Source organism: Barbus barbus (assembly GCF_936440315.1).
Source record: "Barbus barbus genome assembly, chromosome: 34".
Lineage (NCBI taxonomy): Eukaryota > Metazoa > Chordata > Actinopteri > Cypriniformes > Cyprinidae > Barbus > Barbus barbus.
In genome coordinates, this window is record NC_136762.1 from 11,733,438 (window position 1) to 11,752,711 (window position 19,274).

At 40.6% G+C, this 19,274-nt stretch overlaps 1 protein-coding gene across 2 annotated transcripts in view; it reads left to right on the forward strand.

Moving 5' to 3' along the window:
* The first annotated feature begins 14,271 nt into the window (after positions 1-14,271).
* The window catches only part of LOC306853919 (protein moonraker-like), a 19,661-nt gene continuing 14,658 nt past the window's right edge, over positions 14,272-19,274 (forward strand). The window contains exons 1-10 of one of the 2 annotated variants that reach the window (XM_079391620.1): positions 14,272-14,698; positions 14,847-15,378; positions 15,459-15,565; positions 16,839-16,901; positions 17,009-17,230; positions 17,308-17,482; positions 17,892-18,055; positions 18,605-18,735; positions 18,841-18,987; positions 19,147-19,236. In XM_079391620.1, the coding sequence (XP_079247746.1) occupies positions 14,573-14,698; positions 14,847-15,378; positions 15,459-15,565; positions 16,839-16,901; positions 17,009-17,230; positions 17,308-17,482; positions 17,892-18,055; positions 18,605-18,735; positions 18,841-18,987; positions 19,147-19,236 (1,757 nt within the window). In that variant the 5' untranslated portion in view covers positions 14,272-14,572. Of the gene's footprint in view, positions 14,699-14,846; positions 15,379-15,458; positions 15,566-16,838; positions 16,902-17,008; positions 17,231-17,307; positions 17,483-17,891; positions 18,056-18,601; positions 18,736-18,840; positions 18,988-19,146; positions 19,237-19,274 lie in introns of both variants that reach the window. The other variant, XM_079391619.1, reaches the window with a different exon arrangement.

Here is a 19,274-nt window from a genome sequence, read left to right on the forward strand (position 1 = left end):
CTTTGGATACCTGTCAAGGCTTCATCCAAACAACTCGCTGTATTGTTTAATTATTCCTCATTCGTTGGGACTCTATGCTGTTGTCGAGCTAAGCTGCTGTTCTTTTCTTACGTTTACCCTGGGATTAATCTGTAAAGCATGTTATACTCAAACCATAAGAATATTTTTTTATGATGGAGTGGTGGGAGTGCCTGTTCCCCAAAGTTGTTTAAACCCACCTAGACACTGAATTATTGGCACAACAGCAGTCAGATATATGATATCTGAGCTCAAATTAAGCTTTGAAGGTCAATAAGGAACATATTAAGAAGTATTTCTTTCTAAGACTGGCATGCTTAACTTTTTGCAATTCCTTTGTAAACTAGGGCATTACTTTTTCTATATATATATATATATATATATATAGAAAATTTGCCATGTTATTTATATTTATATATATATATATATATATATATATATATATACATACATACATACATACATACATACTATAAATCAGGGCTACTTTTGACACTATTACATTTTAATATTATATTCATGAAGATGAGCTGTGGATTTTAAGTTTGCTATAAATGATTGGTGCCCTAGACATTGTGCTCACTGACCAAAGATAAAATCGTGGTAAATTGTAAATCGTTTGAATGAGGAAAACTAAACAATTGGGGCAGCAGAGATCGTGTACCTCATTGCTATCAAATCTAATATTGGTTTATTGACCATTTTTTAATGTTTTGTTCGTGCATCATGTTTGTTTAGTAATCTTATGTATTTATCGAAGGTGTATTTGTGTGTGTTCCTGAATTTGAATGAATTGAACAGGAGCTTGAAAACTTGCAATATTTATGTCTTTTAGACTGACAGACATTCCGATGCTTTGGTGTGAGTGCTTGTTTCTCTCTTCACATGTGCATTGTATATCCCTGTTTTTCAACTGAGCTCGTGAAGCAGAAAGAATCATGACATTTGTGATTGTATCGCACCCACTGCATCTCCCTGCAGATTAAATGTCTTCCTGTTTGGGTAGAAAATTTATATATAATTTGGTTTGCCTCTTGTAGGAGGTTTGGTTTTTCAGAAGTGCACGTAGCATGATACTGAAGAGTTTGTAGGATTTTCCTCAAGTTTTCTTCTAAGACTACATGCAATTATAATTTTTTTAAGCTTACTGCAGATATTTCTTGGTTGCTTTTATCACCGTATAAATATGTGAACAGTAAGCAAGCAGTGCATCAGTTTCTGTACTTTGTAAGCTGTCATATCAAATAAATGACATCTTTGCCTTATGTATTATTTCATATTTGGCTCAGGATGTTGTTTTCTGTAAGACCAGGGTAATCATGCACGTTGTTTCTTCCAATAAGCAGTTTTAATGTTACTGGTATACTGATTTTAAAAAAATAAATTCAAATAAATGTGTTAGCACTGATAATTCATGACCTTTAAGACGATACATACTTTTATATAATAAATATATAATACAATTTTAATATATATTATAAATTTTCTTTGCATAATGTTCAACAAAATGTTACAGTATATTTACATTATTTTAAAAGTTGTCATAAGGTAATTTACGACACATGCATGTGATGCTGCTAACGCAGGAGTCGGCGTTCTGACATAGAACGTGCATCTCTCTTAGTTCAGCGTAAAAAAATTGCAAGTCATCCTCTCTGTCGAAATCTTCAAACATGTTTACGAAGACTTATGTACAGTGTGTGTCGTCTTCTGCTTGTAAACAAGGCGCACCGCATGTGTCGTGGTACTCTCGTGAGCACGCGGCAGAGACTAAATGGAAGAAAATAAATTGTTGAATAAAGTTATTTTTGTTTTCTTTGTGCACAAAAAGTATTCTCGTAGCTTCATAAAATTATAGTTGAACAACTGATATCACATGGACTATTATAACAATGTCCTTGCTACCTTTCTGGGCCTTGAAAGTGTCAGTTGCGTTGCTGTCTATGCAGGGTCAGAAAGCTCTCAGATTTCATCAAAAATATCTCTAATTTGTGTTCTGAATATAAACAAAGGTCTTACGGGTTTGGAGTGACATGAGGGTGAATGACAGAATTTTCATTTTTTGGTATACTATCCCTTTAAGCAAGTTTTACTGAAGCACTCTTTAAAGGGGGCATAACACACACACTTTCACCCAATCTCATGTTAATCTTGAGTACCTATAGAGTAGTATTGCATCCTTCATATCTCCAAAAAGTCTTTAGTTTTATCGTATTTATAAAAGAAAGATACAGTTTTTTACAGTCATTAGGACCAGACCCAGAATGTGCACCTCATATGTTTGATGAATGTTCATGCATAAGTTTTGCAGCAGCAGCAACAAAAAAAAAAAAAGATGTCAGATTACATACAGTATATAAAGTGTTCAGATTAAACTTTTAAGTTTGTTTGCTCATAATAATCCCCACCACGGTAAAATAAGTATGATTTTAATCACATCATACTGCATATGCTTCAAAAGTTTTAATTCACTCTAAAAATTGAACCTGCAGCAGAAAGATTAGGCCTCCATTCAAGAACGAAAGATAATACACTTACATTTTACGGTTATGATTAAATCAAAAGGCAGTTAAATTGACTATTTTAGTAGTCAATATAAAATAAAATGTCATATCTCATTTAACGAAGCTAGTTCTGCCTTTTAATAATTTTCTTTACAAAACTAGTATTTCCAAGTCTTATAATAATATATGTAGCCTACAATGTATTTCCTAATAACATTTTGTCTGATTAATAAAGTATTTCCAAATCCTAATTTCTGAGCCTCTGCAAAATATAGCAGAATTTGTTCCATAAGAGATGAAGCTCACCAATGGTGGAGAACAGCAAACTCCGCCCAGCGTTCAATTAAAACTAGTGTGCATCTCTGAGGCATGAGAAACACTCTGATGGTGCAGGAACACTCTTATCAGAAGTGCAGCAATCCAGTCACCTGAATCAGGGGATTCGCAGCAGACCTCTCAAAGCCTCCGAGAAACACACACCGACCGCTGGAAATATCCGACATCTCAGAATGAGAGGAGACAAACCCGTCAGCACCGGCAGGACAAACGGAGGAGCGGAGTGGAGACCGAGTTACCCCGGAGACCAGAGGGCGAACAGAGCCACGAAGATCTGGGTGAAAGTGGCGATGGGCATCGCTTACTTTCTGTGTGTTTCAATCGCAGCTTTCTTCTTAGCCATCTACTATGTGCTCTTCTGGACGCCAGATGGTCATAACGCCACGAAGACAAACGGCTCGTGCCTTCGCGGATAGTTTACATGGACAGAGACTGCTTCACCGGATTCAATCACATGGAACTGAAAGAAGCTGTTACAGCTGTTTCTAATGCACTATGCAAACCGTCCCAACACAGCACACTTATCAGTGCGGATGACCTTCTGCTCTGACTTTGCTTATTTAAAATGGACGACTGATACATTTTATTTAAGTATCATATTGGGATTTATTTTTTTATTGCACCTTATGTTAAATGGCAATAATGATACGATTTGTGTGTGTGTGTTATAGAATTTGATGCATAATTTAATAACATTCAAGTTTTGTTGTATAAATTCATTTTGCAATAATCCGAACATATTGACGTCTGGCTAAAGCTATATAATTTTGAATGCTTTCCCTAATTAATTAAAATATTAGTTATTTTCACCATTTGTATTTTACTAGAGTTAAAATGCTATAGTAAGTCATATTAACTAAGTTACTTACTGTGAAGAAGCCTATAATTTTACATATACAGCACAATTATACTGTAAAATAATGTAAAATCAATATCATACACAATACAGTTACTCCTTTACAGCAACATATTGTAGTAAAATATAGTACAGCAAAATATTGTATAAGTACAAACTAGGCACCTTATAATATATACAAAAAAAAAAGGATGTTCCAAAAATCTCTTCGTTTCATTTTTTTACTTTAGTTACATTTATTTTTATTTTTAAGATCAATTATCATAGTGTTTTATTATACGTTTTATGTTGTTCTGTTCATGTTTACTGCTTTATTTTACTTATTCATGATGTTTTCCTTTTTTATGGTGAAAAAAAGGAAAACATCATGAATAAGTAAAATAAAGCAGTTTGCTCTACACTGCATTATGTTTACACATGACTCTCATGAAGTAGCTTCTTTTGTCTTCCTGCAGTTCAATGTTATTTTTTTATTTATATCATCTTTGTGCAATTAATATTCTAGTATTAATGGCAAATTGCATATGATGTACTCACCAGATAACTCTTAACAAATGATTTATGGCTAGAATTTTTTACAATCAGTGCTAAATATGTCTGTCTTAGCATTCTGTAATGGAGTTACAATTTGATTATGCTCTGTTTCTCCTATTAGAGCCGATTGGGTGTGATGATGAGAACATGACTGTATTTTACCATACAGTAAATCAGATATGGATTTATTATCTTCTTGATCATGCCATTTCCGACTGTTAGTCTCTGTCAGTTTGTCTGTGTGCATTTGCTTGATGAGTTAATACTGGAGACACTGTGTCTCTTCACTTGCTCAATAATTAAACTGAACTGAAAGTTGTCAGGACATATTTGTTCTCCCTCCGTTCATACTTCCAGCAGAGGTATTGTGACATTACAAGGTTCTCCAGTGAGATAAAGATAAATAAAGACTTGTAAAATGGGACAGATGACACACTCTCACACCTGAACACAACAGCTGCAAGTTGCAGCAAACTAACACTGACTGTGTTTACATGTGTCCTTTCTGATTAATGTCAATCCTGTATTCTGAAAATAATGTCTGGAAGTTCTGCAGTAAGTAAATTATTTCTGTAAATATGCTGTTCTATTCTGGAAATATTATACTAGTTCTTGCTATTTGTTACTTTGCATAACAGTAATTTAATCACATTAATTCTTGTTTATGTTACAGAAAATTACAAAAACATGATGATCTGCAAAAATGGAAAATAAAACTATTTTTTTAATCGTATAGGCTATCAATTCCCATTTTGCCCCATGTGTTCATTTAGAAAGGATTGGCATTTGGTTATTATCACAAGATCATCACAACCTGAACCCAGTTACCACACAGCTTTCAATATATGCAAACATTTATTATGCATAATTGTTTATGGACCAGTCAGAAAAGAATGTATAAAAGGGCCACAGGTGAGTTTATTTGTTTGGGAACAAAAGACAAACTGAAGTAGAAAAGGTGCAAGCGCAATGAGAGAACATTGGTTTCTGATGAGATTTGTGTTGATGGTTGACCTTGGCTGCGTACAATGGCAGTAAAATAAGCTGAGCAGATACAGCCAAATTGAAACCACTTCACTTTAGCATCTACACATAATTCGTTCACAGCGTCCACACCAGCACACAATAACGTTAATAAGAGCGCTGTAGCTAATTATGTCATCTGCCGCTCGAGCTCGTTAAAACAAGATGGATTTGTAATGTTTTTATTGCTCATCATCTGGAAAAATTGTAATTCCAACGATATCATTACCCCATGTTGTTAGTTGTGCTGTGGATTCTGTTTTTACATTTAGAACGTTTTTTTATCCGTATAGTGTCCTGGGTGTGAATAGGCCATTACTGTACATGAACTTGAATTACATTCTTTTTTGGTAAAAATAGCTGCCTGCATCACAATAGTAGGCCAACCTGTTCTATTTTTGCAGAAAAGTGAATTAGCAAGCTCAAGGAGAAAGTAAGAAACTGCAATTAGCAGCATGGCGGTAGTCCATGTCGACAAAAATTAGTTTTTAGCAATCTTTTGGCATTTTCTGCATCCCTGCCACCTTGGCCTATGTGGCAGATTTGTTGGCTGTCCTCAATTGTTTTTGGAATAATTAGTCGTCAAAAGGAGAGGAAGCAGAGTGGTCATGCTTTGTGCCCGTTTCCACAGCACTGTCCTGTGGGGAGATTAGCTTGGAGTCTTGCCAGGGCTGGATAAGGAGGGTAATTCCCCTGCGGCCTGCTGGTCAGGGCTACAGTGTGATACAGATGACATTCTGAATTAAATTCATTCAAATTATTTGTAAATCAGTGAAGTTTAAACAAGGTCATTACCTAGTATCGAGTAACATTCCCACCTGGCCAGCTTTTTCTGCAAAGCCATTCTGAATGTTGGTTTTACTTCCTGATGCGGTAAAGATTGGGTTCTTGAATTTACAAAACTGTATTACATTCTCTGAGAATTTGTAGCAGTAGTAAAACTCTCATCAGATGCTTTAGCTACACAGAGATCCAAAACTTTGCAATACACTTTCCGGCATGAAGCCCATTTCTGCCATATATAAAAAAATGCTTTGGTAAATCAGAATTATGGCATCAGTTATGCCAAATATTTAGACTTTTTTTTAGACTATTTTTTTACCATATATTTACCTTATCTTAAAAAAAAAAAATATATATATATATATATATATATATATATATTATGGTTTAGCAAAATAATTACTTTTTTCTAATGTTGTGAAAATGGGATTGTTATGTAGAAGTTATGTAGTTATGTGAACATGTACGTGCTTCCATCTCGTGCTTGTGGTGTTCGGCCAATCACAATGCACTGTGCCAGTTGGCCAATCAGAGCAGACTGTGCTGTCGAAAGGAGGGACTTTGTTTGAGAGAGGCGGGGCATAGAGGACTTACAATTATGTACTGTATTTGTGTTTTTTGAACAATAAAACATGTCAACATATTCTGTTACACCAAATACATAAAATAATGATATTTAAAAAAGCATCATATGACCCCTTTAAAGTGGAAGTGAAGCAGTCAGTTAAGTTTACATTATTTAGTAAAGTGATTTCCACTTTGATTAAAAAATATATAATGAACATGATTAATGTAACCATTTTAAAGAATAAAAGGTTGTTTTGTTATAGCTTTCGGAGCAAGGGCGCCGCCATCTTGCAGTACCACAGCGTGTGACGTCACGGGGTTGGTTCGCTCCGATGGCCAGTATAATAATATGTGCATTTCTGTACATTTGAAGACGTGGTTTGGGGTAAAGTGCGGATCGGAAACAATCCTCGTTTACGTGAATACTCCCGTAGACTGTCATTCTGATTTGCTTTTGTATGCATTTGCTGATGAAGGCGAGAAATAAAGCTCAATTTGGTATTTGCGTGCTGTCCGAGCCGAGCTGTGGCTTTTTGTGTGTGTGCGGCGCCACCGTCGCGAACTGAAATTATATATCACAATGCGCTAGTTTAAATCTCTTTCAGAAAAGGTCTGTCACAGAGTGTAAGTGCCGCACTGAAATATATTTCGTGCTGTCTCATGCTTGAATGGCTTAAAACACTTTAATATTTAAACGGACAAGGCTTAAAACGCGTGAGAATTATAAACTTTATTGAGGAAGCAACACTTCTGTTAACAGCAGGAGAGCTAATTGTATTCGCAGCAGGTGAACATAAAATATGATACATACAACTAGTGAACCAGTCAATGTAATGTATCTGAATGGTCTGAATAACAATAAAATGCGACATGAATGATACCGTATGAAGCGTTGTTTGCTTACATCAAGTTGCGCCTACCGCCTACACACAAAACCACAGAACACACACACACAACATGCAAAATGTCTCACGCATCTTGCAAAAGCAAACACTTCTTTGAAAACTATTTTAACTCTTCTAAAAATGGTATTTTTGCATAGTAACTCCACACACAAATATAAAATAATTAGCCACAAACATGCCAAACTACACACAGATGTGAAAAATTTAAAACACTACTCTTGTGTGTCTTTTGCTTGTTCAGAGTGCAGAGTTTGTCATAGCACTAGCACATAGTGTACATGCATATGTGCATATATATACTGTATATACAGTATGTATTGTGACGAGCATCCTGAGTCCACATCAGCGTTGCCCTGGAAACTCATGAGGAGAACCTGCTCACAAGTAATCACAGGCTGATCGGCCACACCTGCGGCTCATCAACCTGTCTGCACATAAGCAGCGTGCTCACAGACGAAGGGTGAGAAGCCTCTCCATGAGACAGCAGACTAACGGTCTCTCGCTATCCTGTTCCAGAAAGCAGTGTGTGACCGATCGGCACTGCCACGAGCACCTCACGGATTCACCCGCACCTGGACACGACCGAGGGCACTCCTACAAGCAAGAGCACCATCACCATTCACGTATTCACTTGTCTCTCAATAAAATCCACACTCCGGGGCTTTAAACTGAGCTCTCCTTGTCGTGTGGTCCTTCCACCCTGCCACACTGGTGGAGAATGCGGGCAGATTAGTGGAAGGAACATCGACGAGCGATCTCCCTGCAACTCACCGTTCTTTTTCACCGTCTCCCCTCTCCCAGGCGACCACTCCTCACCGACATGGATGAAATCCTCCAGCGGCTAACGGAGGTCAGCATCCACCAGCAGCAGATTACTGAGCATCTTGCTGCCCGACAGGGACAGACCGAGCAGGGGCTCGACGCGCTGCACACAGTAGCCGCACAACGCATTCCGCTACCAGACCTCCGTGTACAAGTGACACAACTGTTGCCGAAAATGATGGCTTATGATGATGTTCAAGCTTTTCTCCAGATGTTTGAAAACACAGCGATCCAGGAGGGCTGGAAGAGTGAAGAATGGGCGCGATTGCTGGCGCCCCTCCTCACTGGGGAGGCTCAACGGGCCTACTTCGCCCTGCCATCCTCGCTCTCAGACAAGTATAGCAAGCTCAAGAAGGAAATCCTGGCCCTCCTGCGGCTTTCTTCGGTCTGTGCGGCCCAATACTTCCACGACTGGGAGTACAAACCCCGACTTCGAGCCCGAGCCCAAGCCGCCGAATTATCCCGTCTCGCTCGACATTGGTTGTTGGATGGGGAGCCCACAGCTGCCCAGGTAGCGGAGCACGTCATCGTCGACCGATTCCTCCATGCTCTCCCGAGGACTCACTGCCAAGCTGCCGGAATGCGGAACCCTGCCACCATTGCCGAACTCATAGAGCTGGCGGATGCTGCCCAACACTGGGATTCTGGGGAGCGAGCGTCGCCGTTTCCCCGGAGGGTGGTCCAGGAGCGACGTGCGCCGGAGGGCACTCTGTGACCAGTGGTCAGGCCGGCGGCATATCTGGATGAAGTGGCAATCCACTCCGAATGTTGGGAAGACCACCTAGACCGTCTGCGGAGGGTGCTGATGGAGCTACGTAGGGCTGGGCTCACTGCCAACCCCCGCAAATGTCACCTGGGCCTGTCTGAGGCAAAGTACCTGGGCTTCCAGGTCGGACGGGGCCTCATCAAGTCCCAGGGAAAAAAAAGTGGAAGCAGTCCAGTTCTCCCCGAAACCCAGCACAAAGTCCCAGGTACGAGCCTTTTTGGGGTTGGCAAGGTACTATCGTTGTTTCATCCCTAACTTCTCCTCCTTAGCCGCCCCCCTGACAGACCTGACCAGGAAGGGGCAGCCAGAGAGGGTGTGCTGGACACCCGAAGCGGAGGAGGCCTTCTGGAATGGGAAGGCAGCACTCACCTCGGGGCCGGTCCTGCAAGCCCCGGACTTCAGCTGCCCCTTCCTGCTGCAAACGGATGCCTCTGACACAGGACTTGGAGCTGTCCTGTCCCAGGTTCAGGAAGGTGAGGAGCATCCGGTCCTTTATATCAGCAGGAATCTGACCCCGGCTGAGAAGAATGCCACCGTGGAGAAGGAAGCCCTGGTCTCCAAGCAGAGGTTGGCCCACTGGATAATGGATGCCGTCGCCTTGGCGTACCTATCTCAAGGCGAGCCGTGCCCCCTGGGGGTGAGGGCTCACTCCACATGGAGTGTTGCCTCCTCCTATGCGTTGGTGCACGGCGCCTCTCTGGCAGACATCTGTAGAGCTGCGGGCTGGGCGACACCGAACACCTTCGCAAGATTTTACAGTCTCTGCCTTGAGCCAGTTCCTTCCTGTGTGTTGGGTAACAGGTAATTGGCTTGCTGCACCATTCCTCCTCACCCGGGGATGCAAGGGCCTTTTTCCTCCTCCAGTAAGTTCCCTGGACGGCAAAGCCTGGTGGAGTTCCTCCAGCAGCCCCGGCAGTCAGACTGGGCGGAGCAGTCTGACGCCAGGCCCAGTATTGGTGTTAGCTCGCCCGGGTCTCCGGTCAGCCCCTGTACTGGGCTAGGTGTCTGTATGGCCTGATTCCCTTCGGGTATTCCCATATGTGTATTCTTCCACGGTAAGGTTTGCCTCACGGTAAACCCGTGTCTTCCCTTTGACAGAGTACTCGGTCAGGCTCTGCTGGCAGCTCTCCCCCTTACGCCTATGTAGAATCTGCCCCAGAGTCCAGTCATATGTAGTACTACTCCAGGCTACTCCAGGCTACTCCACTTCTCCACATGTTACCTCCCTACGGGCAGGAGATGGCCTCTGTAGTGCCCTTCTCCAGAAGGCTGGCTTCCCCGTTGTTACTGCCAAGCTGTAACAACAAATAGGAAAGACTTGAAGCAATCTTTCGCTGAAGGTCGAAATCCCTTCCAATTTCTGTGGTGAAAGGAACAGCGGCTTGGCTATCTCCAGCAGCGATGTACTCACCTGTGGTCCCTGCGTGTACCAAGGTCAGCGAATTTGCGCTGGGACGGTGGGAAGGTTACAACCTTTGCATGGCATTTGTCTGTCATGTGCTTGCTTGTCAACATCTGCAATGCCATAAGGTTGTGAAACCATCGCTGGGTGCCAGGGACATGTTCTCGGCTCCTCAGCGTAAAACCTAATGAGTGGATGTTGTCGCCTATTTATACCCGTGTGCACAGGGAGAATCCACAAGCCAAATATTCATTGGCGTTTTCTATTAAGGTCAGAGATGATTAGCCTTTTTCACAAAAATCGGAAATTATGTCAGAGCAGGGTAAAGTTAGTTCCGTTACAGGTCTGCGCCTATTATATCAGTATGCCCTTTTCTCAAATAATGCTTCTTAACTTTTCTGTCTTGTCTGTTTTCCAAGTTGTTGTTATATAATCTATAAAGATAAAAAATAACATTTTACTTGTTTGTAACTTATATAGCCACTCAGACCACTGACTCATGAGATAATGCGCTTAACATGGCGCTGGATGGTTTCTATTCTCCCTCTCTGGCTAAGTCCCTTTTTTAAATAGTCTTTGATCTCCGGTACATTTGAGCATATTATCTCAATTTACTCAGTCATTTCCCTCGAATCACACCATATCATGATAAATTACTTCAAAATGACAACATTTATGACCAGATATTTTGACATTTTTCCAAGAATATATTAAACAATTATCAGTCCGGTTGAAGCATATTAAACACAACACAACAACGTAATCCCGATAGAATAGGAACAAAGCCATTAATCCGAGTCATCTCTTGTTTAATATGTATTTGCCAGGGCATATACAACGCACATTTACGCCATCACATTAATAATTCAAAGGAGAGCAAGTAGAAAATACAACATTAATAATAATAATAGCAAAAAAAATCACGTGGAGAGTCGTAATGAACAGCCAGCACCAAACGGACAGAATGGCAAAGCTAACTGAATTATAACTGCCACCATTTAGAATTATACAAACTTGTATTTGTGATGACCCAAGCTGACCAAACAGTTAATTGTGAAATATACAGAGCTCAAGACAAAACTCGTGGTACTGATACGAAAAAATGGACTTTGGCGTATATATGATACGAACGTGTTTGGCGTGCATATAAAAGTTTTCGCATGCATATGATACCAAATTTGTTGCCGTGCATATGATATGCATCTACCCCACAACCCTAATCCTACCCATCGTGTAACATATACATGCCGAAGTCAATTTTTGCGTATCAATACCACGAGTTTTCATTTTTATTTGGTGTACTATTTATACGCATTCTCATGAGACCGGGCTCCCTCTCTCGCAAGACAGTAAGGGAAGAATCTTCTTCAATGGCGAATTCATCCTTGCATCAATTAGATCACAGGCCTCCTCCATGGCTTGAATGAGGGATATTCTGACATAGGACTGGAGATTGTAATTCTTCCACCGCCATGCCGAGAAAAAAAAGGAGAGTATGGTGGGATGTATTGGAATGAAAATTTTGGACAATTATGGAACCAGTTTTGGACCAGAGTAGATGACAACATATCTCATCTGCTCTGCATCCATTTGGTCTTCTACTGTGACAATATTGTGTAGTCTGTCTAAAAATGTGAATATGTGGGCCGTGTTGTAAGGGCCTAAGTTGGCATGCCGGTGAAGGACACCATGCATGATTGCAACGTACATTGTGCTGTTACGTTCAAAATAGTTCTGTGGTCAATGATGTTTCTCCTTCTCCCTCTTACGGCAACATTGCCTTCCATTTTTGTTGAAGACACATGAACTCACCTTTTTACCTTACAGGGAAGTCGTGGCCTAATGGTTAGAGAGTCATAATCCAAAGGTTGCGGGTTCGAGTCTCGGGCCGGCAGGGATTGTAGGTGGGGGGAGTGAATGTCCAGCGCTCTCGCCACCCTCAATACCACGACTGAGGTGCCCTTGAGCAAGGCACCGAACCCCCAACTACTCCCAGGGTGCCGCAGCATAAATGGCTGCCCACTGCTCTGGGTGTGTGTTCACGGTGTGTGTGTGTTCACTGCTGTGTGTATGCACGTTGGATGGGTTAAATGCAGAGCACGAATTCCGAGTATGGGTCACCATACTTGGCAGTATGTCACTTCACTTCACTTCACTACATCCAAATCAGGTGAACGGTGTAGGAATTACAACAGTTTGCATATGTGCCTCCCACTTGTTAAGGGAGCAAAAGTAATGGGACAGAATAATAATCATAAATCAAACATTCACTTTTTAATACTTGGTTGCAAATCCTTTGCAGTCAATTACAGCCTGAAGTCTGGAACGCATAGACATCACCAGACGCTGGGTTTCATCCCTGGTGATGCTCTGCCAGGCCTCTACTGCAACCGTCTTCAGTTCCTGCTTGTTCTTGGGGCATTTTCCCTTCAGTTTTGTCTTCAGACAGCAACAGATTCCAAATGCAAATAGCACACTTGAAATGAACTCTGGACCTTTTATCTGCTCATTGTAATTGGGATAATATACATAACACACACCTGGCCATGGAACAGCTGAGAAGCCAATTGTCCCATTACTTTTGGTCCCTTAACAAGTGGGAGGCACATATGCAAACTGTTGTAATTCCTACACCGTTCACCTGATTTGGATGTAAATACCCTCAAATTAAAGCTGACAGTCTGCCGTTAAAGCACATCTTGTTCGTTTCATTTGAAATCCATTGTGGTGGTGTATAGAGCCAAAAATGTTAGAATTGTGTCGATGTCCCAATATTTGTGGACCTGACTGTATTTATGATTTTCTACGGGAGGTTTAAAAGCGCTTAATGAGAGCATTGCGTTCATATTCTGCTGTTCTGTGGCCATGGATTTGCAGGTCTTTCTTGGGCTGAGATTTTTGACACACCCACCAACGTGAAGAAACGTGAGAAAACGTATCTCACACACCGTCTCCAGGAAACATGTCGTTCAACCCGGAGACCGTAGCAAAACGTTGTGCACCGGTGTGAGCCTGAACGTGCCCCCGATAAGCTGTGCAGAATATTGTACAAATGATTGTCCTTGAAATGTCCTACGTAATAGATGTGTGTGTGTGTGTAAATGCAGGTACATTTTGGTGCCCAACGTCATTATTTACCTATATATATATATATATATTTACATTTATTCATTTAGCTGACGCTTTTATCCAAAGCGACTTACAATTGCTATATATGTCAGAGGTCACACGCCTCTGGAGCAACTAGGGTTTAAGTGACTTGCTCAGGGACACATTGGTGTCTCACAGTGGATTCGAACCCGGGTCTCTCACACCAAAGGCATGTGTCTTATCCACTGCGCCATCACCACCCCATCATATATATATATATATATATATATATATATATACAATTCCATGATTTTGTATGATTTTGTATGATTTTATTAATTTTAATTTTCCTTTTCCATATTTGTAAAGAAAATATAGTAACATGGACCTCCTATTTTTAATTTAACACACTGTAGTTTTAGTTTTATTTACAAAATAAACTTTAATGCCAAAAAACGTTTAATGCTCAATCTAAGATTTGTGTGTAACTATATGTTGAGGGGATTTACAACATGAATAAATGAACAACACACTGCCAAACGAACAACACACTGCCATATTTAAAGCTCAATATCATGAATTCAACTTTTTGGGGTCACCTCAGACCGCAGTAACTCAGTCCGATAGGGGGCGACAACACGCCCGAGCGCTTTTAAACAGCTGACAGACAATCACGAAGAAGTGTTTTGTTGTCATGGCGGTGTTTTAAACTGCCTGACACTTCCTATAAACAATTCTTGATTTTAGGTTCTCTTTAACAACTTTCAGTTATGTTTAAACATAGTACCTCGGATTTACTCGACGGTTGTCTATATAGTAAGTTGTGTTTTCGTGTGATAAATCAATTGCTTTTTCGTTGTCGACCCGATGAGTCAGTAGATAATTATTTGCTCTGAGAAGGATTAACGTTACTCAACCCGGATTGGTTGAATTTATCACTTCCATCAAGACAGCTGGGAAAACAATATGATCAGGATGATTTCAGATTTCCAAAGGGGGTCTGCTACGACCATTGGTGAACTGGGTTGGGTGAATCGCGAATGGATTAAAAAAGGCTCCTCTGGGTCTCAAATGACTGGTCTGCAAACACAGGTAAGTTGCTGATGCAAAAACGTATTGTATATGTATTGTCCTATATAATGTAATGCTGCATGCATTTGATCAATAAAACTTGATTTTGTTGTTGATGAACAAGCTTCTCCTTCATTCTCATAATTGGTTTTGATTCTTCTTATCGCAGCTTCAGTTCAATAACACAGTGACAGCCAGTTTTGTTAACCGAGCCACCCGCGTGGGACCCCCTTCTCCCATCATAATAGAGAAACTTATACCCCGTGCAGAAAGGCAGGATGATCTGGAGAGCTGCAGCAGCTCCGTACATCTCTCAGTCCTCTCAGAAGAGCGTCTGCAGGCTGCCGTCAGACTCGCCAGGAGAGATCTGCGCAGGAAACATCAGGAATCCATCAGCTGTTTGTCACTTGAGCCCGCAGAGAGATCCCAGGATATCAGCTCTGAAAGAAGCAACATAGATTACAGTCCTCATGTGGTCCACACAAAGATGTCCGGTCCAAAGAAACAATTAAAAAATGGTGCTCAGGTGCTTGTTTATACTCCTCAGGAACCCAACAGCCAACGTAAACCGGGTCAGACACCTACCAAAGACCTCGACCTGAGAGTCAACAGCGGTGAACCTCAGCTCACCCAGGAGATCCAGAAATTACAGAAGGAGCTGAGCACATATGTGCAAAGGATAGAGCAGTTGGCCAATAAAGGTATTCTCCTTAATCCTAAGCACCCGTAGTATGTATTTTTTGTATACTTTTTAAAAGTTGTGCATGTGGGTTTTCTGTAGGACATGCTGTGGTGGTTCTGGAACCTGATGAGAAACAAAGGATGGAGATCCGGCGACAGGAGCAGGCAGCCCGATCTGCACGCATCATCTATGTGTTACAACAGCAGGTCTGTGAGCAGCACTGCAATTCACAAACACAGGCTTTTACACCCCCAAGTAGAAGTCGCACTTTCAAACTGGTAGTGAAAATAATTTAAAAGAGTTCATGAAAAACGTAGTAGGTTTCCTGGGGCTAATTAATGTAAATAACTGTGAAATAATTATAAACTTATTAGAATGATTTCAAGTTCAAGTTGAGCTTTATTGTCATTCCGCTACATGTGGGGACATACAGTGGACGAAATGTCGTGCCTCGCAGGACCACGGTGCTACATAAATACAGACATACAACAATGAAGTAAAAAAAAACACTTTGAACCTATAAACCTATACACAACTAACCTACTGACAGATTTTAACTACAAGTATGCATAAATGTTTACCCTATACAAACTAAAAGTGTGTTACTACAGGTGGTTTGTACAGGCCCACTCACCTGTGTGTAGCACACTTCGAATTGCACAAAAAAAGTTCCATACAGTTTTTTCTTTGGTGTGGTAAGGTTTGGGTTGGGGGGTGGTCCATGTTTCAGGAGGTAGGGTTTGCATGGGGTTTCAGAGGGGGGTTGGGGTGGTTTGAGTTCAGGGCTCTCACAGCCTGGGGGAAAAAGCTTTTGAGCACTCTGGCAGAGTGGGCTCTGATGCTCCGGTACCGTCTTCCTGATGGTAGGAGCTGAAAGAGACTGTTGGAGGGATGGGTGGAGTCCTTCAGGATGCTGTTGATTTTACTGGACATAATTATTTCGGACATAATTAAGATTCAAGATTTTTATTTGTCACATACACAATTATACAGGGTATAACCAGCAGTGAAATGTAATTATTCACAATTCCATTTATTCATCATGGTAAAATGAATGAATAATGAATGTATGAATATATCCACACAAAACAAATGACCGCCAGTACATCTGAATGAAAAGCATAGAAGATTTTTTTTAATGAAAATAATTGTGAACTAGTTATTTTAGTCATAATTATTCATAATTCCACTTATTCAACATGGTAAAAAGCTTGAATACTGAATTTATGAATATATCCACACACAACAAATGACCAATATGTTTGAAAGCGAAACATAATATATAATATAACTTTAAAAGTTCAAATATTTCAGCACATATAATGCTCAATTTTAATTCTGCGTATAGTCAGAAAAGCATGCAAAACCATGCATTCTTGTATATGAATGTATACTTGTATACTTCTGGTCAGTCATTTGTCAGAAATGAAAAGGCGGTTTTACAGATCCACATCAGGACTTTTTGTTGTTCTGTTCAAGGTTAAAGAAATACAGGAGGATCTAGACAAGCTGCGTTCCCAGAATGTCAAACACACCAAAAAGGTGCCAAAGTTAATTTCGCCAAAAAAAATCAATATTGATTATAGCTTTTTAAAGTGCAGGAATGAGTCATGCAAGGGTTTTAAATGTTTCTATGGATGTCTTCTCAGTCCAGCGCAATGGTCAGACTGGCTGCTGCGCACCGGGGGGCTGTAAGAGCCATGCAGGTTTTTATCAACCAGCTGTCAGACCCTGCAGAGAACAGAGTGCCCACCCACTGCAAAGAGCTGGGGCAGCTGATTCGCCAGCTCTCTCTCTGCTCAGCCAAAGCAGAGGTGGGGCAAGGATCTATAGTACCAGAGACAGCCCTCGACATCCTGCAGAAATTAGAGGTGACGAACCATACACCGTAAACTTTCAATGAATGTCAGAGCCTCAATTTAATGCCGTTTTGTTTGTGATTGCTCAGACGCTGGACTCAGCACTGACTCAGCACAGCAAAAGAGTAGATTTGCAAAATGTCAACCCAGTGGAAAAGATGCAACATGTCCCCAGCAACATGTCCCCTCCCCGTCCTGCCAGAGCACCAGCTGAGAGGACCTCACACAGACCCCGAAAGCCAGCTGCTGCAAAAAAGCCTGGTGGTGAGTCATGACAAAAGTGATGTTCATTTTTCAAAAAGAGTTTTGGATTTGTTTCTGTCCATAAGTCGTGTCTGAATGTCTTTGCATTATGTAGCAAAACATCTAACCAAGTTTATTTTAAAGAAAGATATTTTTATTTATTTTAACACACAAACACTTCTTCTTAGAGTTCTTAGAAAACGAGCAGCATTTGTTTCATGTTGTATCTTGTTTTGATATTTTGTATTTTTTAAGTATAACTCAACTGTACAAATACTTTTTGGGCCAATGTATATGAAAATCACATGAAAATCAGTATTGAATTATTTATCTTGTGTAGAAGTGGTTTGCAGAGTGAGCTGGTTGCTCTCTTTGTAGGTATTTGATTTCAGGGTATTGCAAAAGAAAATTTTAGATTTTTGTTATGCAGGCAGCAGACTGGCAGCAAAATCCCACAGGACCTCACAAGCACTGGTGAAGGAGCGCAAAGACGTTCTGAGGGCAGGGCTAGAGAGCCTCTTACAACATCAAAAACTGCAGAAGGCAGAGGCACAGAAACCCAACAAAACTACCAGTGTCATCAACCCAGACCATGTTAAGATTTATTATTATTATTAATAATAATCATTTATTTATACTTAGTTTAGTTATAGCTCTACTTTTTATTGAGAAACACTAACTTTCAAAATTGTAGAGGCAATAAGATTTTGAAATAAATTTATTATATTCAGCAAGGATGCATTCAATTGATCAAAAGTGTCAGTAAAAATATTTATTTTATTTTATTTTAAAAATGCTTTTCTGTTAACATCAAATAGTCATGAAAAAATTTGTATCAAGGTTTCCACAAAATCATTAAGCTGTTTTCAACATCGATAATAATAAGAAATGTGCACCAAATTAGCATTAGAATTTTTTCTGAATGTTTTTGTGACACTGAGACTGGAGTAATGACTGCTGAAAATTCAGATTTGCCATCACAGGAATAAATTACATTTTAATATGTATTAAAATAGAAAACATTTTAATTTGTAATAATATTAATCTGGCTGAACCCAACCATTTGAATGCTAGTATATGTTTGTAGTTTTCAAACAGTTTTCAAAAAATAAAGATAAAAGACACACTGTCTCTCATCAGCAGGCCAGTCATGTTCGTGATGCCAACTTCCAGCAGCCCACTGTCTCATCCCGACTGAGGGAAAACCAGGTACCTCAGAAAGAGCCCACTGTGCCTTGGATACCAACATCCCCTCACTCTCCTCCTCGCCCACGGTCAGTACATCCAGCCCTCTTATCCATATTTGTCTTGCACACAGGACTTTACATGCTTGCACCTTTGTGTTTTCCTAATATATATGTATATATACACCTGTGTAGTGCTGTGTCAAGCCTGCCAGAACCCAGATGTCTGTTCTCACCTAAAAAGAGCCCTGAAAAGCAGAAGCCACAGACCAGACCCAGTGGCAGCACACAGATTAGCCCTTCATCACATGACAGGAAACAAGCCCAAAATGAAGCACTTAGGTATGTAATGAACTCTCTCTTTCTAACTAACTGATCATCACTATGATCCTCAATTGTGACATCAAAATGCTCATGTTTGCTGTTGAAGATGATATTTTTGAACTGTTGAGTATGAGACAGCAGTAGAAGCTCATTGGTGTGTATGTTTATGTGCTATAGACAAGCCTGGCTGGATCGGGTGACTGCAGACAGACTAAGGGAACTGAATCGTCTGAGTAAAGAGGAGGCTGACCGCATTAACAAACTCTGGTATGACGGCAGCTCCCTCATTATTATAGTTAACAAGT